We start from the raw sequence: 22,352 nt of genomic DNA, 5'->3' as shown, positions 1-22,352 counted from the left end.
AACAAAGAAAAAGTAACTTGCTAAACCTATATAATACGCTTTTTTGTTTTCAGGTTGCTTTTATCTCAGGTTTATTATTAGGAAACGATCAAAATATCCGGGCTTATTTTGCATTATATGTACGATCAAGCCAAAAACGTAAAGGAGATGCACTACATTTGTTAAGAGATGAACTTTTGAAGCAATTGCAAAATATTGTTATGTTCTCCCAAAACTCTCAGTTGCAAGAAAGACATGTTGTGCAATCGGCCGCTATGCTAAGACTATATTGTGCATTACGTGGCATTTCAGGCATCAAATTTACCGATGAAGAAATTTTTTATTTAATTCAATTAATTACAACAAAACCGCCTCCTTCGCCCTCTGGTATTCGTTTTGTTTCTCTCGGTTTGTGCATGTTGATAGCATGCCCTTCTCTACTTGCCAATCAAGGAATTGACACAAAAATAATCGATTGGATTCAATGGCTCATCAAAGAGGAAGCATATTTTGAAAAGGCAAGCGACACATCAGCGTCTTTTGGTGAGATGCTTCTGCTCATGGCTATTCATTTCCATAGTAACCAATTGACCCACATATGTGAGTTGGCATGTTCAACTTTAGGGATGAAGTTTCCTCTGCGTCCAAATACAATCAGCCGTATGCGGCACATTTTCACACAGGAAATATTTACTGAACAAGTTGTAGCCGCTCATGCTATCAGAGTTCCTGTTACAATGAATTTAAACGCGACAATATCTGGATATTTACCAGTGCATTGCATACATCAATTACTTAAATCACGCGCTTTTTCTAAGCACAAAGTACCTATAAAAAACTGGATTTTCAAACAAATTTGCAACTCCATCACGCCCTTACATCCGGTGTTACCAGCTTTGATTGAAGCATACGTAATGTCTATTATCTTACCAAATCAAAAAAACTCTTTGGAACATACTCATAAAGCACTATCGGAGCAAGAGATACAACAGGTTTTTAAAGGCATCAGTTTTAACAATGTGCAGGTAATTTTTTTAAACTATACACACACACATATATACATATATATATATATATATATATATATATATATATATATATATATATATATATATATATATATATATATATATATATATATATATATATATATATATATATATATATATATATATATATATATATATATATATATATATATATATATATATATATATATATATATATATATATATATATATATATATATATATATATATATATATATATATATATATATATATATATATATATATATATATATATATATATATATATATATATATATATATATATATATATATATATATATATATATATATATATATATATATCCCCATGAAAATTGACATCCGCATCAACATCTGCATCCGTAATCACTAGGGCGCCAATCATCGTATGGAAAAAAAGTGACCAGAAATTTTAAAAAAAAAACCCTATACAAAATGTTCGAAAAAACAGCTCGAAAAAACACCCTGTACAAAATTTCAGCTCAATCGGACTTAAAATGGGGTGGCGCAAAGCGATTGAAGTTTGGTCTTTTTGAAAACAGAAAAATCACCCAAGGGGGGGGGGGTACGTGAAATTTCGGTTTTCGAAAAAATTTTTTTGATGCCAAATGACCTAAAAACGCATGAAACGTCGAGAATTGGTGTCATCCGAATTTTTTTTTTTTTTTGCAAGAATTTACTCTCTGGGACTCAGTCGTTTTTTCAATTGTGGAAGGCGGAGTTCAAAATGTTTAGAATTTATCTTTTGAAATTGATCACTAGTCTCTCGAAATAGCTTGTATAATGATATACACTATAACTAGCATCGAATACATGAGGTTTCATTAGGGTGGTTCATTAATTCGACATAGGGTGTGTAACGGGGTTACAAAAATACATCTATGCTTAAGGATATGGCAGGAAAGACCCAAAAAAATGAAGTCGGTACAAACGGTTATTTTTAAATTCAAATTGTCGGAGTAAATGGTTAATACCCCTTAAGCTCTCTAGGGTGAAAAAACGCAGTCGCTCAATAAAAGATTTTATTCAGCAACGCATGAAATGTTCTCGACCAATCAACAACGGACACGAGTTTCGTGGATAAAAGCTAAAAAGCTATGTAAAAAAAAATAAAAGCTTATTGTGAGACATTTCCGTTTGAGTCGCACGTTAAAACAGTTCACAGTCCGATCCTGTAAAACGGACAGAGTACCAGAAAAATTAATGTAACATAGAAGATTGAGAGTGCTGAAAAACATCACAAAAAAGTAAGCTGGAGTTATGAAGATTAGAATTAATTATTAAAAATATTTTTTTGTAGAAGCAGTTAGAGAAGAAGAGAAAAAAAAATCGAAAAGCGTGAAGAATTTGTTAACGGGGAAAAGATCTCGAATAGTCCAGGTAAATTAAATTGTAAAAGATAGAATCTGAAGTATATTAGAGCTAATTGGTTCGTTGACGTTTGAAGGTATCCTTCGAACGAAGGATTCGGTTGAGGCTTACAAAATCACGGCAGCCGCCCGCTCCCTTCACGTGCAATTCGTGTTCCTAACCTCGCAATCTGGTTAGATCGGAAGAACTACCGGGTGACGTGTAGTTGACAAGATCTTGGAGACGGAATAAAGCAAAATTGTCAAACCCGGGCTGTTCAGTAAAAAAAATCAACCAACGTGACGACCAGTGTCGTGGGAAGCTATACTACGGGTACTGCCAGTCTCCCGCCCGCAGCCAGATATAGATTGTCGCATCTGTGCGCCCCCCGACCGCATCAAGTGGCTTCATCGACCACCCACGGCTGTACCTACGCGCATCGCCAACATCGTTCACCCGAATCCCGCTAGCTTGGATGAACCAGCATCACCCCACGTCGAAACGAAGACCGAGGTGAGAAAAACACGAAAAAGTTCAGGTCCAAGAAAACCACCAAAAGTAGAACTTTAGGCGTATAGGTCAATGGAGCGTTGATTAAAAATGGGAAATTATCATGTATAAGCTTTTATTTGATTTCGGTGCGCGTTCATTAGAATGGAGTAACTTTCAGTAGGTCTGTTGTTAGTTGGTTAGTCAGATGAGTGCCGTTCGGAATAAACAACCCTAGAGTCTCACCGGGCTTTTAACCATTGCGGCTTCGCGGCAGTTTTCCCTGCCTGGCGCATAAGCGAAGTCTGTTGCTACCCTCCCACGCACGTTACAGGTGGTTCATAATATTGTGTAAAAATGAGTATAAAATGAAAAAAATCACTTTTCACTGAATACCAATAAAAAAATTCCTGAAAATATAATATTTGTTATATCATTGTCTAAGGTGGCAATGTTGAATTGGAAAAATTATAAGTAAAATGGCAAAATATTACAAAACAAATTTACAAAATGTATCAAACTACTCTGTGCAAAAAAAAAAAATATCTCAACCAAAATTAAGATTGTGTCTTGTGGAAAATGTTGAATGCTTTCATGTCATTTGCAAAATCACACACGGGAGGTACATGGAATTTTAATATTTAAAAAATGTTTTCGATTCCAAGTGTCTTAAACTTTTAAATGAAACGGTGGAAACTGATGGAATATGTTATATTACTTTGTTTGAAAAATCTACTCTCTAAGACACTTGCACTCGTCTTTCGAATGTTATACCAGACAATTTATTCGTTTCATTTACCACAGAAATGCCCTTTGCCAACACTTGATTGAACACACAGTGCTCTGGCTTATATAATCGGACAAAAGACTGTATCGATGTTATTCAGTGATAATGAGAGTTTAGGGATCCAAATCAGATACGCAACACAATTGACTCGTTGTTTCTGGGTTTGCGTCGTTTTGACAGTTCGACCATACATTTTCTGTCAAGTTAACATCATCAGAACGTGAACGTGCCCATTGGCTGAAACTTTGCATAGACGTTTTTATAGGCAAAAGATGCCATTTTGTGCTATTGGTTTAATTTATTGAAACACTATTACGGATAGGTATTGATGATTACAAAAATTTTTAGAGCCAACACGGTTCGTTTGAGCGGTGTGTCATCTTCGGCAAAGTTGTAGATAATAGTTTTGTTTTTCAAAAAAAATATACACTTTAAAAACAAATTACTAATTTAAAAAAATAAAAGAAAGTTAAAAATTAATTATCGAAAACAGCCCATTTAAAAAAAACTGTTTTTGTTAAAGTTTTCCTGAACAACGAAACCGGCCATGGAGAAATCAGAAAAAAAGTTATATTTTTTAAATTTATTTTTTTTTTCACAGGGTACATTTTTTTGGAGGAACGAAGTTATTATTTACAACTATGTCAGATACACTATGCCAATCAAATAAACCGTTTTGACTGTAGAAATATTCTTGATTCCTCATAGAGTGCTCTATTGGAAATTAAAAATATGTCTACAGTCGAAACGGTATAGTGTCTTCGGCAAAGTTGTAGATAATATTTTGTCCTTCCAGAAAAATATGCCTTTAAAAAAAAAATAATTGAGAATACATTTTTTTTCGAAATTTTTTTTTTTAAAGAATAATAATTTATTTTTCTTGATTTCTATATGATCGGACTGGTTTTATTGTTTTGGTAATCTTTCGTGAGTTTTATTAAAAAAATCAAGTTTTTAAAAAATGAGCCCTTTTGAGTTATTAATTTTTAATCTTTCTTCTAACTTTTGAAGGAATAATTTTTTGAGTGTAATATTTTTAGAAAGACAGAATTATTATCTACAACTTTGTCGAAGACGTCACACCAATCAAACTAACCGAAGTGCTTTTTTTTATTTTATACTCATTTTTCACAATATTATGAACCACCCTATGCCGAATAAATGAACCACCCTAATGAAACCTCATGTATTCGATGCTAGTTATAGTGTATATCATTATACAAGCTATTTCGAGAGATTAGTGATCAATTTCACAAGATAAATTCTAAACATTTTGAACTCCGCCTTCCACAAAAACGACTAAATCCCAGAGAGTAAATTTTTGCAAAAAAAAATTTTTTCAGATGACACCAATTCTCGACGTTTCATGCGTTTTTAAGTCATTTGGCATCAAAAAAAAATTTACGAAACCCGAAATTTCACGCCCCCCCCCCCCCCTTGGGTGATTTTTCGGTTTTCAAAAAAGCCAAACTTCAATCGCTTTGCGCCACCCCATTTTAGGTCCGATTAAGCTGAAATTTTGCACAGGGTGTTTTTTCGAGCAGGTGAACATTTTGTATAGGGTTTTTTTTTTTTAAATTCGACATGACCATTTTGCCTGGCACCCTAAATCACATATCCGCATCTGCAGATGTCTGAAGAATCACATCCGTACCTAACATCCCTGCTAATAATGTTTATTCTTTAACCGAAATTTTATTTTAATTTCAGAGTATTAATGAGCTCAACCCGAATGATGACACTGATAACTCAGTTGCCGGACTAATAGGCGACGGGTTCAACCGCAATCCTAATTTGACACCACAGTTATTACTTTTGTACTATCTGTTATTATATGAGGATGTTCGGTTAAGCAATATGGTTAATATTATTTCCAGCGGCAGACAAGTGAAAGCCTACTCAACCGAGTTTCTATTTGAGCTACCTATAAAATATCTTTTGCAACAAGCCCAGAAAAACCAACAAGAATATAATGTTTTATTTAGTCCTCTGCTACGTTTACTCGTTACGCATTTTCCTCATCTCTCACTGGTAGATGACTGGATCGACGAAGAAAACATTTCTTCTGAACATTTATCTAGAGTTACTTGCAATGAAAGAAATGTAATAGACGCTCTGGAAGAAATGAACAATAATCCAGTAAAGACTATAAAGCATTTGAAAGTAATGATGAGAAAAAATCCTTCTGAAATTTGGCCCATGGCTGAGATCTTCATCCGTTATTTCAAAAAAATACTTTGCTGTAATTTGCCGCGTTTGATGCAAGAATTATATAAAAATGTGTGGATTCGATTAAATACTATAAACCCTCGACAGCTATGGATCATGACAATTAATGCTCTGATGCCAGAAGACACTGTAACCAGAAATCAAACGTCCCCTCAGGAAATAATACTTATAGATCCTCTTCAAATACTTCGATGCGATGAGCGCATTTTTAGATGTGCCAGTGCACTGTTTATTGTATTGCGAATTCTGCAGTCTACACTTGCCGCTTCCAAGAGCCAACTTTCTCGACATATGCTTGATAAACCGTTAATTGAAATGGGAAAGCAAATAAAGTCTGATACGGACCGAGAAGAGCTTAAATTAGCTTTAATAGCTTCACAGGAAAGTGTCGCTGTGCAAATTCTACTAGAAGCGTGTCTTGAATCGAAAAATGACCTTATAAAACCTGGAAGATTATGGGCACTTCGTGAAGTACGTGGTATGGTTTGTTCGTATATACATCAGGTGTTTATAGCAGAGCCGTCACTCGCAAAACTAGTCCATTTTCAAGGATACCCTAGAGAGTTATTGCATATGACTGTTCGAGGAATACCTTCTATGCATATCTGTTTGGATTTCATACCGGAACTTCTGAGCATGGCAGAAATGGACAAGCAAATATTTGCTGTAGATCTTACATCACATCTTTCTCTCCAATATGCTCTACCGAAGTCACTTAGTGTAGCAAAATTGTGCTTGAATACTTTAACCACATTACTGGGAGGTGAGTACTGAAGAATTTTTCTTAATCTTGGGATCATGGTGGGGCTACCAGGGCCAAAAATCTATCCAATCTCCATATTTTTAAAAAGGGGAGATGACCGAGCCGGTTGTTGCATCCCAAGCGCACGTCACTGGATAGAAACAAGGATATGAGGGGGTAGGGAAATAAAATTGCGTATGAAATCTAATGTAGTGTGATGTATGTATATATGTGCATGTATGAGAAGCAAAATCTGAAACACGTTATTTGTTAATGGTCTTACCTGCTGGAGCCTTTTTCACTGCACTTACCCTTCGATATTAAATGTTACCTTAGCAAACATTTGTTCGCTTTCCTTCTGCAATTTATAATTTATATGTGGTTTCCTTCTGCCTGGATCTTTTCTTGTTTGTAGGACGTTTTTTCATTTTTCTCAGTTTAGGACATATCGATGTGAGACGTATTTATCCATGTAAAGATAAAAACACAAAAGATTTGATAATTAGTAGATTGCACAGTGCACAATGGTCCAAAAACCGAATTTAGGGGGAAGTTTGGGTCTAGAGCTCTATAGCAACATTTTAAAGAAAAACTTTCTTCTACAAAGTTGTTACATATGATAAAGCGCTCATTGAGAAAATTATCAATAATTAGGGTGACCAACATTTTCGATGCAATCAAGTATCTAACTTTTTTATCTTTGCAGATAGAAGAAGAATTAGTTCTACAATGTTATAGCTCCATTAATTTTAAGTAACTTTGTAAAAACAAGTTTTTCTCTATCTTTGAAAACAACCGATTTATATTGAAAAAAACATATTTTACGCTCTAACTTTTTTATTTCAAGTTTCATCTCAAAACTGTCTTTGAACGACTTTTAGAACTTTTTAAGAGAAACAATTTGCAACGCAGACATCGTAAATATCTCAATTTTACTCAAAGTTATTAATATTTTTCATCAAAAAACATGCCTTTTTCATTTGTATGTCATTCTTTTTGGGGCAAACATAAAAAATATCTCTTGGTCTCATTTTGAAGGGCATACATCAAGGCAACCAGTGAGAAGTTCTTTGTCCAACCTCGAATATAAATAGATGTTTTTAGTAAAAACTCTTAAGTTGATTTATCTTTGGACACATCATTTTGGCGACAAGGATCTCAAGAATCCACGAACATGGCAGAAGATAGAGTTGATCGGCAGCCGCAACCGGGAATTCAAGATATGTTTCCAAGATAGCCCAAATTTTTCAGCAGATGGCGGCCCAGCAGCAGCAGCCTCAGTATCAGCAGATTTTGGGTTCCCTCTCATCGAACATCACCGAGTTTATCTTTGACGAAGAAAACGAAGTTACGTTCGGACGCTGGTTTAACCGCTACCAGGACCTCTTCGAGTACGATGCAGGCCAGCTGAATGATGCGGCTAAGGTACGTCTACTTCTCCGGAAGCTGGACACCCATTCACACAGCCGCTATATCAACTACATCCTGCCAAAGCCTTCCAAGAACGTGAAGTTTGAAGACACAGGGGCTTATCACGGGAGTCACTTCACGGTGAAGTGACAACCGTAATAGGCACGGTGAAAGTGATTCCCATTTGATTTGCACGCGTCTTTTTTCACCGTGAGATTTTTTCACTTCGTTCTCACCGTGAAGTGACTCCCGTAATAAGCCCCACAATCAAGATTCTCAATAAAATCTTCGAGCATCGAACGTCAACGTAATGAAATGCGAATATGAGGATATTATCAGCTACGGCGGCGACGTCAATCGAGCCTGTGAAGATTTTCAGTTCCAGACTCAGTTCAGACTCGCTGTTCATCCATTGTTGACCTCAGCCAGGTTTTCATTCGACGTAATGTGCTGAACGAGCGTTCGATCGTGCATGTTTCACATGGTAAAGCAAGTGCAATTTTTTTTGCTTTCTCAGTCACAGGAAAGTAAGAACGGGCTTCAACTAGCAAGTCTCCAAGATCTAGCTTTTCCAAGTTCTTACGGTCTTCTCTCATGCTGCTGCAATATTGATACCAAACTTCCACCTCTCCAACAAAATTGTCAACTTCGTAAAAAATTACGAAAGCTTCGGTTTTGCGTTTGAACTCGTAGGCGTATTACGTTAGCGGGATGCAGCAAGGACAACGCGTAGGCAGGTGCGATATCTTCACCGAACTGTATTTCCAGTAAGGTTACAAGAGAATCAAGGTAAAGAATTGTCAACGCTCGGTTCCAATACTCCAAGCTAGTTGATGCAGGCAGGTTTGCCTGGTACTTTTGCCGCTGCAATTTCCTTGGTGGATTGGGTTGATACTTTACACAGATGTTTCTATAGGCTAAAGATGTCGTTTTGAGCTATTAGAATTATTGAAAACAAAGTTCTGCATCAATGTCAAAAACTAGGGGGGGGGGGGGGGGGGAACGGCCCCCCTTCCCCCCTCTGGCTACGCCTATGCGGAAGGATGCGGAGGGCGACGACTGTTCTTTGCTTTTTTCTCATAAAGCAAAATGTGTGCTCTACTTTTGTATGCAAACGGGTGCGAAGCAACGGCCCCTCCTGCCCCCCTCTGGCTACGCCTATGCAAAAGGATGCGGAGGGCGACGACTGTTCTTTGTTTTTTTTTTCTCATAAAGCAAAATGTGTGCTTTACTTTTGTATGCAAACGGGTGCGAAGCAAAAGCAATCTTCAAACGGACCATTGTTAGTCGGAGTTTGATGGTATGAATTTGCTGCTAGTATTTGACACTTCAATCAGTTTAGCGAATTTCATGACCATAAATTGCAAAGGACTGAATGTTTTTAATATTATTTTAAATTTGCAGAAAGTGATAAAGTTTGACATAATTAAAATTTCATAAAAATTTGTTTACCGTTTTCACAACACTTATTTTATAACTTTTCATTGATAAATTTTGTGATTTTTGCCCAAATTTATTTTTTATTCTTACGGATTGAGTACGATATCATAAATTTTCATTATAGGAGTATCATGGTTATGATTAAAATTAATCCTGGAAGAAATTCCAACTTCAAAAATAAAAACTAAAAAAATCTGCTATCGCTTTCTTCACTAAAGTGACAATTTGCGCTACAGCAGACAGTATACTTTTGAAAGCTTACGTTTTTACCTAAAATTTAAATGTAGTCACAACCGTGGCAAACTGCGGCAACTAAACTTTTAAGCTACTTTTCTACTAAAAATTACGTTTTTTTAAACTTTTTCTAGTGTCAGGCCTACTATGACCAAATTTTGCAATATCTAATGAAAAGGGTTTGTTTTTCACAACATTTACAACAACTTTTCCTTTGACGTCAAAAAACTACAAGCTATCATTGAAGCTACAGAGCGTTTTGAAGTAATGTACTTTTTTTCAAAAAAAGAAAAAAAAGACAAAAAACGTCAGTTGGCCAAGCTTTGAAAAGTCATAAAAAATTCGAATTTCATGATATTGCGCCCAAATTTTGGATTTAGACACTTGAATGTTAGAGCAATAAAGGAAAAATATTATGAAACAGCTAACGAAAAAAATTTTTTTTGGCTGATGACCAGCGATTCCCCACTGTGGATTGTGTTGGAAAATTCTCGTTATTGTGTAACATGATCAATATATGACCCTCATATACACTAAGGTCTTTTTTGCGCGGACTTTGGAATTTACGCGTTTTTTACAAAAAGTCGTTTTTGCCTTTCTCCTAGAAAGGTATAGCAATCATTTGCAAAACCAAAAGTATAAAAGTGCTCCAAAGGGGCCGAATGGCATATATCACTCGACTCAGCTCGACGAGCTGAGCATTTTCTGTATGTGTGTGTGTATGTGCAGATTTTTATTCTCACTCACTTTTCTCAGGGATGGCTGGACCGATTCTCATGAAATTAATTGAAAATGAAAGGTCCTGATGTCCCATAAGACCCTATTCAATTTTATTGTAATCGAATTTTTAGTTTGGAGGTTATGTATCAAAATGTAAGAATCATGAAAAATCATTATCTCATAAACTACACAACCGATTTGAACAAAATTGTGTAGCGGTCATAGTATTTCAAGAATTTGTTTAGAATTAATTTATAATCGATCAACACAATTGTGTTGCGCCAAGATGTAGACAACCGTAGTTTGTCGTATCTGTCGCAACACCCTAGCGCACGCGTCTCTCCGAGAATGTGCATCTCTAGATTAGGCGGTTGAGAAAACCCGAAGTAGTCCCCATATAGAATTGCCAAAAAATGGCTGGAGAGGGACAGATAGGGCCCAATGACGGCAGCCAAAATGAAACAACCAGCAGAATTGTAGATTTCCGAATATTCACGACGAGATTTGCGGGAAATTACGTACTTCCTGTTAATTCGTACGAAATCACCTTCCCTTATCTGAGGACTAATAATGATCGTTCATTTCGTCCTAGATCGTCAAGAAATTTGGAAGTGTCGCGTTGAAAGTCTGTTGTCCGCGTTTTCTAGTTAATTTTTGTTAATGTACAATAGGCTCGTTACAAAGTGAAGTCTAATTGAGATTTATTCAGTGCGAATAGTGCGTTTTGAAATTGTGTGCAAAGTAGAAAGCCACAAGGCTGCACACTCTCACCCACAGCCGAACGAGCGAGAGCAGGACAGCGAAAGACGCAACGCGTACCGTTTTTCCCCAAGACGAAATTTTTCCCGGCAGCCGTTTCATCGCGCGGGACATTCGCAGATCGCACTTCATCTGCCCCCGTGACCAGCATCGGAAAGACAAAAGTCCTCCGGTGAGGCTAGTGGCCGTTTCCGGTCGAGGGATCCCGGAAAGCGGCACTATGCAGTGAATTATTTTCATCATCCAAATCGGCGTGTGCCGATCGACCGCGTTGGCCTAATGTGATCGCCAGCAGCAGCAGTTTAACACGCCAACGACCAACATCAGCATCAGCAGCAGCACACAGCAATCTATTGGTGAGTCGTTCCAATTTACTCTCGAGAGCGGTGGGCGCGTCCATGAAGGACCCCACAATTTAATTGTGATTTCCCAATAATCGACTATTAGTCGCACTGGCCGGTATCGAAGCCGCGCCCATGATTTTTGCAGTTGAGTGGAGGCCGAAATAGCGTGCACGCGTTTCAGAATTTTTGATCGCCCCACTCAACAAATCTAAATCCCGGGTAGCTAGCCATTTGCTCGCACCGCAGGACGTCACTGCAAATATCCATTCTGGAGCAGCTGATCGAAACTTGAAAAGCACATGGGTCAATGAGCACTAGAGATAGAGAGAGAAAAAACGCACACAATAGGAGCTTAGTCTAGACGATAAGTTACACACATACAATGAAATTATAATATAAAAGCATGCTTGCTCGATTTAAATACAAACCTGTTCTTCAATAATAATATATGGAGTTTGTTTCATGCAGATAGTGTTGTAGTTTTGTTTATGTAATGCTCCCGCAAGGTTTAAGTCCGGTTCTAGTGTTTCACGTCATTTTGGTTCGTTTTCCGTTTGTGATAGTTTCGTCTTCCGCGTGGCGAGATTCGAATGGTCGGCAAAGCTTTTCTTCCAGATTGCGTACGATCTCTGGTGGTAAATAGCGGCATTACCCGTGATGAGAAATTATAGTGCGGGTGGTTTCTCACCGCAAACTCTCTGAGAGAATAGATGGTGTTGAAGATTTCTGCTGGGGGATAAAAGGGTGTCGACCCGTTTTTGGTGACCGAACTTTGTGTAGCCATCTGGTCAGATCCTGATTCCTTTTTTTTTTGGTATATTCTTTGGAACGACCCTTTAGGGGAGTCTCAACCGGGCAAAACTAATCTAGGTGGGCAGTCTCCATTTCGGAGTGGCGCTTAAGCTGCCCGCAAGCTAGGGATCGACCAGGGCCGGCTACATATTGGCGCCCCACGTTGGGCGCCAATATGTAGCCGGCCCTGGTCGATCCCTAGCTTGCGGGCAGCTTAAGCGCCACTCCGAAACGGAGACTGCCCACCTAGATTAGTTTTGCCCGGTTGAGACTCCCCTAAAGGGTCGTTCCAAAGAATATACCAAAAAAAAGGAATCAGGATCGGACCAGATGGCTACACAAAGTTCGGTCACCAAAAACGGGTCGACACCCTTTTATCCCCCAGCAGAAATCTTCAACACCATCTATTCTCTCAGAGAGTTTGCGGTGAGAAACCACCCGCACTATAATTTCTCATCACGGGTAATGCCGCTATTTACCACCAGAGATCGTACGCAATCTGGAAGAAAAGCTTTGCCGACCATTCGAATCTCGCCACGCGGAAGACGAAACTATCACAAACGGAAAACGAACCAAAATGACGTGAAACACTAGAACCGGACTTAAACCTTGCGGGAGCATTACATAAACAAAACTACAACACTATCTGCATGAAACAAACTCCATATATTATTATTGAAGAACAGGTTTGTATTTAAATCGAGCAAGCATGCTTTTATATTATAATTTCATTGTATGTGTGTAACTTATCGTCTAGACTAAGCTCCTATTGTGTGCGTTTTTTCTCTCTCTATCTCTAGTGCTCATTGACCCATGTGCTTTTCAAGTTTCGATCAGCTGCTCCAGAATGGATATTTGCAGTGACGTCCTGCGGTGCGAGCAAATGGCTAGCTACCCGGGATTTAGATTTGTTGAGTGGGGCGATCAAAAATTCTGAAACGCGTGCACGCTATTTCGGCCTCCACTCAACTGCAAAAATCATGGGCGCGGCTTCGATACCGGCCAGTGCGACTAATAGTCGATTATTGGGAAATCACAATTAAATTGTGGGGTCCTTCATGGACGCGCCCACCGCTCTCGAGAGTAAATTGGAACGACTCACCAATAGATTGCTGTGTGCTGCTGCTGATGCTGATGTTGGTCGTTGGCGTGTTAAACTGCTGCTGCTGGCGATCACATTAGGCCAACGCGGTCGATCGGCACACGCCGATTTGGATGATGAAAATAATTCACTGCATAGTGCCGCTTTCCGGGATCCCTCGACCGGAAACGGCCACTAGCCTCACCGGAGGACTTTTGTCTTTCCGATGCTGGTCACGGGGGCAGATGAAGTGCGATCTGCGAATGTCCCGCGCGATGAAACGGCTGCCGGGAAAAATTTCGTCTTGGGGAAAAACGGTACGCGTTGCGTCTTTCGCTGTCCTGCTCTCGCTCGTTCGGCTGTGGGTGAGAGTGCGCAGCCTTGTGGCTTTCTACTTTGCACACAATTTCAAAACGCACTATTCGCACTGAATAAATCTCAATTAGACTTCACTTTGTAACGAGCCTATTGTACATTAACAAAAATTAACTAGAAAACGCGGACAACAGACTTTCAACGCGACACTTCCAAATTTCTTGACGATCTAGGACGAAATGAACGATCATTATTAGTCCTCAGATAAGGGAAGGTGATTTCGTACGAATTAACAGGAAGTACGTAATTTCCCGCAAATCTCGTCGTGAATATTCGGAAATCTACAATTCTGCTGGTTGTTTCATTTTGGCTGCCGTCATTGGGCCCTATCTGTCCCTCTCCAGCCATTTTTTGGCAATTCTATATGGGGACTACTTCGGGTTTTCTCAACCGCCTAATCTAGAGATGCACATTCTCGGAGAGACGCGTGCGCTAGGGTGTTGCGACAGATACGACAAACTACGGTTGTCTACATCTTGGCGCAACACAATTGTGTTGATCGATTATAAATTAATTCTAAACAAATTCTTGAAATACTATGACCGCTACAATTGGTTTCAAATAAACGGGCTACCTGAAATACCCTTAACTTTTGAATTTAATAAAGATTGAACTTATGGTTCAAAAGTTATGAAAAGAAACGTGTTCTGAACACTGTTTAATCTCACGAATGTTTCTCAGAGCTGGCTGGACCGATTTTCATAAAATCAGTTTCAAATGCAAGGTCTAGTTGTCTCATGAGACCCTATTGATTTGTTTTGCAATCGGACTATTACTTTGCCTGTTATGTTTAAAAATGTGAAATCCAGCTACGAAAAGGAACATATTCCGAAGACTACTTGGACTCACTCACTTTTCTCAGATATGGCTGACCCGATTTCCAGAAAATTAGTGTCAAATGAAAAGTCTAGTTGCCTTATAACACCCTATTGAATTTTACCGTAATCGAACTGTAACTTCGTCTGTAATGTACCGAAATGTGAAAATCAAGAAATTTCATTATCTCTGAAACTACACAACCGATTTGATCAATATTATTATCAGATTAGCGGGCTAGGTAAGGGTTAACTGATGAATTATGATTGAACACGTGGTTTCAAATTTTGTCTGCCCTATACGTTCACATTTCATTTGATTACAATCGAACTTAAACAACCGTTATGTATTAAATTGTTAATAAAACAACAAAAGTCTATTATATCAAAGATTACATGACTTATTTGAACATAACTAGTGTCATACGAACGAGTCATCTCTCAAACTTCAAATAACAAACTTCATAACAATTTGATATGTGGCTCAAAAGTTATGAAAAGAAAAGAAATTCAAAGACTATTTAAAACTATACCTGCTTTGATCGATATATGTGGCCTCGACATGATTTAAATGTGGTATCGTACTATTTGAACGTTCCAAATTCATTGATTCCTTGCGAAGTGTTTAAAGTCTGCAAATGCACGACGAATCGGCTATAGGATATGATCAAAGTCAAATAACAAATCGTTTGAAATGATTGGTTTTATCGAAATGACAACATCCTCAACTTTTGGCTTCTGTACATTCTGTACGGCCTTAATTCTGAATATATTCATATATGGTGGTATTCGGTCATTTTCAGCAGATTTTCTGGCATCAACCTGACACCGGAAATACCCATATTGGGAGGTATTTAGTTATTTTGGTTATTTTCCAGAAACTAAAAGTGGTCGTCTTTAAATTCAAAATGGTGTCCAGGGTCAATGTTTGGTTTCTGTGCATCATTTAGATTAAATATCCATATAGAGTATTATTCTGTCATTTTCGACTGTTTCCTAGAAGTTGCCATTTAGCAATTCAAAATGGTGCCTGAGGTCTATTGTTGGCTCGTTGTATCATTCTGGTTCCAGAGAAACTCATATTGGATGGTATTTGGTTATTTTACGCTGTTTTTCACAAACCGGAAGTCGCCATCTTGGATTTCAAAATAATATTTAAGATAATTTCTTGCCTCTGATCGACATTCTAGTTGAAGAAACACCCATATTGGGTGTTATTCGATCATTTTCGGCTGTTTCCCAGGAACCGGAAGTCGCCATCTTGGATTTCAAAATGGTATTTAATATAATTTCTGGCCTCTGAGCGTCATTCTGGTTGAAGAAACACTTATATTGGGTGTTATTGGATCATTTTCGGCTGTTTCCCAGGAACCGGAAATCGCCAACCGAGGATCTAAAGTGGGGTCTGTGGTCGATTTCAGCTGCTGTGTATCATTCTGGATCCGGAGATACTCATGTTAGACGGAAATCGGCCATTTTTGGCTGTTTTCCAGCAACTAGAAGTTGCCATCCTACAATTCGTAATGGTGTCTGAGGTCAATGTTTAGCTTCTTGCAACATTCTGGCTCCGGAGATACTCATATTGGGAGGTATTTGGTCACTTTGGGCTGTTTTTCAGAAACCGAAAGTCGTCATTTTGGACTTCAAAATTGCCTGTGAAATCAATTTCTGTCATCTGGGCGTAATTCTGGTTCCGAAAACATTTATATTGAATGGTATTTGGTCGTTTGCCGCTGTTTTTCAGAAACCGGAAGTCGCTATCTTAGAATTCCAAATGGTATCTGTGGGGGGAATTGGGTGGAAATCGGCCATTTTTGGTTGTTTTCTAGAAACCGGAAGTTGCCATCTTACAATCCAAAATGTTGCTTGAGGTCGATTATGGAACATATTTGTTTTACGAACTAATTTCACTTTTGTCATATGACTTACATTTTAAGTTTTAGTAAAGCGGGCAATGTATGCAGTTTGCGAGGATGCGAAAATGAACGGGAATAGAAGGTGTGACTTTTAGGCTTAGAAAAATTTTTTTACACTGTGTGTACAAATACACTGTGTGCGTGAAGAGATCACTCTCTCAGTCATAAACAATAAAACTCCCACCGGGCAGTGTGTGCAGTTCATCGTTGGCGTGCTGAGATACGGGAACACAATAGTAGAGGGTGATTCGACTTTGGTTTAGATCTATTTATACCTTTCCCAGTAGTTTAATTGGCCAAAACACCTTGCCGGAGACAACGGAGATTGCGGGTTCGTGTCCCGCCTGGACGAGGGAAAATTTTTTCTAAGCCTAAAAGTCACACCTTCTCTTCCCGTTCACTTTTCGCATCCTCGCATATAAAACATTCACCTGCCAAATATGGTTCCATTTAGTTGATTAGACCGCGAGATGTCCAGGAATTTGTGCATAAATTTGTGCAGAAACATGTGCTTCCAGAAGAGGAAGGGGCGTCGAACCATTACGGACATATTTGTTACCTCTAAAAACATTCACATACCAAATTTGGTTGTATTTTCTTTATTGGTTCTTGAGGTGTGCAAAATTTGTGTTTCATTTGTGTGGGACCCCTCCTTTATAGAAAAGGGAGGGGTGTCAAACCATTATGCACATATTTGTTACTTCTAAAAACATTCACCTGCCAAATTTGGTTCCATTTAGTTGGTTAGTTCTCGAGATGTGCAGAAATTTGTGTTTCATTTGTATGGAACCCCTCCCTTCCAGAAAAAGGTGGGGCGTCCAACTATTATGGCCATATTTGTTACCCCTTAAAACATTCACATGCCAGATGCGGTTTCATTTGCTTGGTTTGTTCTTGAGTTATACAGAAATTTATGTTTCATTTGCATGGGACCCCTCCCTCCCAGAAGAGGGAGGGTTCTTAAGCTATCATAGGAACCTTTATCGGCGCCAAAAACCCCTATATACAAATTTTCACGTCGATCTGTTAGGTAGTTTTCGAGCCTATATGGATCAGACAGACAGACTGAACTGCATTTTTATATGTATGGATTGAAGCGTTGATGCAAATCTACTTTTACAAATAAAAGTTTGAATGAGAAAGGCTTGGTCTGACCGCTAGGTGGATTAATTTAGGGTTTTTTACGAGGCATGCTTTTATTGGTTTTGAAGTAGAATACTTCTCTCAGGAAGTTCGGCTACATAGGGATGTGAAATGAAAATCTAAAACCGAAAAAAGTGAAAAAAATGTCCAATTTCAAATGCTAATAAATCGGTTAGTATTCGATGGATTTATTTCGTTCTTGCAGCAATAGATTGGAAAATCTTCCAAGATTCTTCCCTAAAGAAAATAATTGTAATTTTATTATTCACACTTCTGTACTATTGAAAATAGTCAAAACGAAAAATTCGACCTCTGATTGGTCTTTATATGATTGCTTCCCAAGCACGGTCGACAGAATCATGTTCCTTGCAATTTTAAACATGCTATTTGGCCTATAAAAGAGCCTGTTTCAGCCGAAGCCGCTCATAAGAGTTCTAGACAGCGACAACAGCAGTCGTCCTCCCTTAGCAGCAGCACTAGCGATAGAACGATAGCAGCTGGGCCAGCTGATGCAGGGGCAGTGGATACCAGCGGTGGCGGAAAGCGGCCACAACTGTGGCATGGCTATGGATAGCGAACTAGTTGCAGCGGATCTCAGCATCGATAGCGGCTGATGCAGTGAAGCACTTTAGTGAAATGCTGTCTCTGTGCGATAGTGGGCACTAGTAAATGCATTCAATGAAAAGTTGACTCATTTTGACAACACGTGAGCCGTTTAGTATTGAGTGTTAGCTTTCCACTGTTTATTTTATCACAATGAATACTTTATTCGCACTGTCAGTGATAACGCAAAGATGTGATCGGCAGCTTATCCGATGCTAAAATGAACAACAAATTGTCCTTTTTAGGATAAATAAAAACCTGATGATTAAAGCGTTAATGTTTTCTCTTCAGTTTATTTCAATTTTTAAATTTGTAAAAGTTATAAATTTTACTTTATTTCCGTGTCTCAGAACGTACTGGATTATCTTTTCCTTCAGTCATGAGCACGACATCCGAAAAAATTGCATCTCAAAATTTAAAAATTGTCAAGCCCCAACTACTATATTATTGAAAATTTTCAATCCTTGTTCAGGGCTGGTAGCAGGTCTCTTTTTAGAGACTTCGTCTCTATTTTAAAACTAGTCTCTAAAAAGTCTCCTTTTTCAACGAAAGGTCTCTAAAGTCTCTTTTTTCTTCTAAAATGGTCTCTTTTTCACCTAAAAGTCTCTTTTTTGATTTCTCGTTCGAATTATCAGACAAGGTTGGAAGGAGTATCTCTTGTGCTATAGCAAATGACATCACAAATAAGGACGCCCGACAGAATTCAAGAAAATATCCTGAAAAAGTAAGGCTCGCTCATCCCAAGCTATTTTTTCGAAGCGACCAAAAAAGTAGTTGCCAGTGTTCTAGAAGTACGTTGTTTTTTATGTGATGCGGAAGCGAATCCCAGGTACATTCCGTTTCGAAATTTATCCTTGTGTTTTTATTTGACATGGATTTCGTAGGCCACCGTTATATTGTACAATACAATTGCGCAGTTAGCACTACGACACGGCTCGAGACCAGCTGGGAGCCTTTTATGATGCAAATCCGGAAACTAAACATTCAAACAATTTAAAAATGCAGTAGTAATCATACGACCAAAGTAGTAATTTACAGGGTGGCCACTCTCTCCAGCTTCATTTGTTGAACCATTTCTGAAAAAACATCAAATTGAAAATTTGTAAGCCAATTGGCTTGATCCTCTCTGTTATAGAAAACCTGGTTGTTGGTTTCAACCAAAATAGACAGCGGTTTAGTAGCTAGACGCGAATATGCGAAATCTAGCTTAATTAGCTGGATAAGCATATTTTGCTGTTTCTTAACAGCTGTAAGCATCGGCGGGGATTGGGAGGTCTAAGCACTTTTTAAAATATTTGTCTAAACTTTAACTGAGCCTTTTGGTTATCGAAAAAAGGTTTACAGTTTCGAAACTCGTCAATCATTTTGATTTTTTTTAACTACGACTCATTTTAATTTGCCTTTTAAGGCGGAGCAGGTTTAAGCACTGAATTTTGAAGTGTTAAATGTTCGTTCATGTCTCTGTTTTTTTTTCTGTATGGACTTCCCCACTGCGACCAGAATCGTAGATCTATTGTGAGATATGCCCGGGTGTCTGCTGTATCCCGCACTTCTGTTAATAGCAATACCTCTATTGAGAAGTGGTATGCTTATTTTTATTGTTCATCAGTGCTTGTGTGTAATGTGCTACTCTTCCTTACACGCTTACTGTTCTACTATGCCGATACTCGTTCCTCTTGCCAAATATCACCAATTATAATTCCCTGGAGAAGTTTCGTCGTGCGTCCTTTCTGGCCAGTTTTATTGATAAGAGGGACTTATTTTTTGTTAAGAGGAAGTCACGCAAAGGTATTTGTAGATTTCAGCGTAAAGGAAGGGTAACTGGTGGGAAGCCTGAGGATAAACCCATGCTTAAAAGTTCTTTTTGACATCGGATGGCCTGATTCTACTAAGATTCGAACCCACGACCATTCGCTTGACAAAGCGGACTCTGTAACCTTGCCGCTACGCAGCTCCCTCATGTCTCTGTTACTTCAAATTTTCAATTGAGTTGAGTTGACTTACCAAATTGTGCATCATATACTAAAGCCACAGACAAACAGCCGTGCAACTAATTTTCGTAAAAACGGCTTTTGAGCAAAATCATTTCAAATGACCTGGAAATACGCGAAAATTTAATCGACCATTTTTGATTTGAATGAAACTTTGCACACGCTTTGCAAACTGAGCATTTTTCACAGATGGAGAGATTTTTTATACCCATGGGTTACATTCTGAAAGGGGGTATGCCTTTTGGCATAGGTTTTATTCGAAGCATTTTAGCCCAGAAATCGTTGGTTGTATAGAAAAAGTGTCTGAGAATAAGTTGTAGGGAATTAAAAATGCACCATAAAAAAATATACACTGTACAAAAAAACTTTATTTTGACCAAAAAAAAAATTAAAAATAAACATTAAATTTCAATTAAAAAAAAAAGAGTTGAACTTTTTTCTTTTTTTTTTTTCGAAGAAACTTGACGTCCATACGCAACTTTAAAAAAAAGTCCAGGATGGAGAAATGAAAAGTTATTTTTTTATAAAAATTCTAATTCAAACATTTTTCAAAATATTTCTATTCGGATGATTTAAAAAGATGCAGAGAGTCATTTTGAATCAAAAAGCTCTTGGTATTTAACATTCAAAAGGCATTAGTTTTCGAACTATTTTAAATTTAAGCTCGAAAAATTATTAATATTTAGGAAAATACACGTTTTTCTTAATTTGTCCGTGGTTCTCCAGCAAAAACCATACGTTCATTGGTATGCTTGATCACAAATTTACAGTTCATTCTTTGACAACAAGACGATTGGGCGAACGGTTCTCAAGAAGAGTTAAAATGTTTCAAGTGATATATATATATATATATATATATATATATATATATATATATATATATATATATATATATATATATATATATATATATATATATATATATATATATATATATATATATATATATATATATATATATATATATATATATATATATATATATATATATATATATATATATATATATATATATATATATATATATATATATATATATATATATATATATATATATATATATATATATATATATATATATATATATATATATATATATATATATATATATATATATATATATATATATATATATATCTATACATATAAAAATGCAGCTCTGTCTGTCTGTTCCATATAGGCTTGGAAACTACTGAACCGATCGGCGTGATTGTATATAGGGGTTTTGGGGGCCGAGAAAGGTGACTAAGGTAATTCGAGACCCCTCCCTCTTTTAAAAGGGAGGGATCCCATACACACATTCATGCACATCTCGAAAGCAAACCAAGCAAATGGAACCAAATATGGCATGTGGATGTTTTTAGGGATGACAAATATATCCATAATGGTTTGACACCCCTCCCTCTTCTGGAAGGGAGGGGTCCCATACAAATGAAACACAAATTCATGCACATCTCGAAAACTAACCAAGCAAATGGAACCAAATTTGGCAGGTGGATGTTGTTAGGTGTAAAAAATAAATCCATAATAGTTTGACACCCCTCCCTCTACTAAAAAGGAGGGGTTCCATACAAATCAAACACAAATTCATGCACATCTCGGAAACTAACCAAGTAAATGGAACCAAATTGGGCAGGTGGATACTTTTAGGGGTATCAAATATATCCTTGCAAATTGTCGCTCCTCCCCCTTTTAAAAGGGAGGGGTCCCATACAAAAGAAACACAAATTTCGCACAACTCGAGAACCAATCCACCAAATAGAACCAAATTTGGCATGTAAATGTTTTTAGAGGTAACAAATATGTTCATGATGTTTCGACAACCCTCCTTCTTCTGAAAGGAGGGTTTCCACACAAATTTCTGCACATCTCGAGAAATAATCAAGCAAATGGAACCAAATTTGATATGTTGAGGTTTCTGAGAGCAAGAAAAATTTTTGATTCCAGACGCCATTGTTAAATTTAAGATGGAAACTTCCGGTTTCTATCCGTAAAATGTTTTCAAATATCATTTTCAAATCCAAGATGGTGAGTTCCGGTTTCTGAAAAACAGCGGGATATGACCAAATAACACCCAATATGGATATTTCCGAAATCGTGATGA

The 22,352-nt window shown here is 37.6% G+C and overlaps 1 protein-coding gene and 1 long non-coding RNA gene across 4 annotated transcripts in view; both read left to right on the top strand.

Annotated features, from left to right (window-relative positions):
- The window catches only part of LOC129728158 (integrator complex subunit 2), a 133,669-nt gene that overhangs the window by 1,097 nt on the left and 110,220 nt on the right, over nucleotides 1-22,352 (top strand). For all 3 annotated transcript variants that reach the window (XM_055686573.1, XM_055686574.1, XM_055686575.1), the window contains exons 3-4: nucleotides 54-1,004; nucleotides 5,365-6,646. In XM_055686573.1, coding sequence (XP_055542548.1) covers nucleotides 54-1,004; nucleotides 5,365-6,646 — 2,233 coding nt within the window. The remainder of the gene's footprint in view (nucleotides 1-53; nucleotides 1,005-5,364; nucleotides 6,647-22,352) is intronic.
- Nucleotides 1,389-2,885, top strand: LOC129728159 (uncharacterized). Its single transcript, XR_008728633.1, has 3 exons — nucleotides 1,389-2,275; nucleotides 2,329-2,408; nucleotides 2,476-2,885. It is a non-coding gene; the product is annotated as an uncharacterized LOC129728159 (long non-coding RNA).

This window comes from Wyeomyia smithii, chromosome 3, assembly GCF_029784165.1.
Source record: "Wyeomyia smithii strain HCP4-BCI-WySm-NY-G18 chromosome 3, ASM2978416v1, whole genome shotgun sequence".
Lineage (NCBI taxonomy): Eukaryota > Metazoa > Arthropoda > Insecta > Diptera > Culicidae > Wyeomyia > Wyeomyia smithii.
This window is presented reverse-complemented; position numbering and strand designations above follow the sequence as displayed.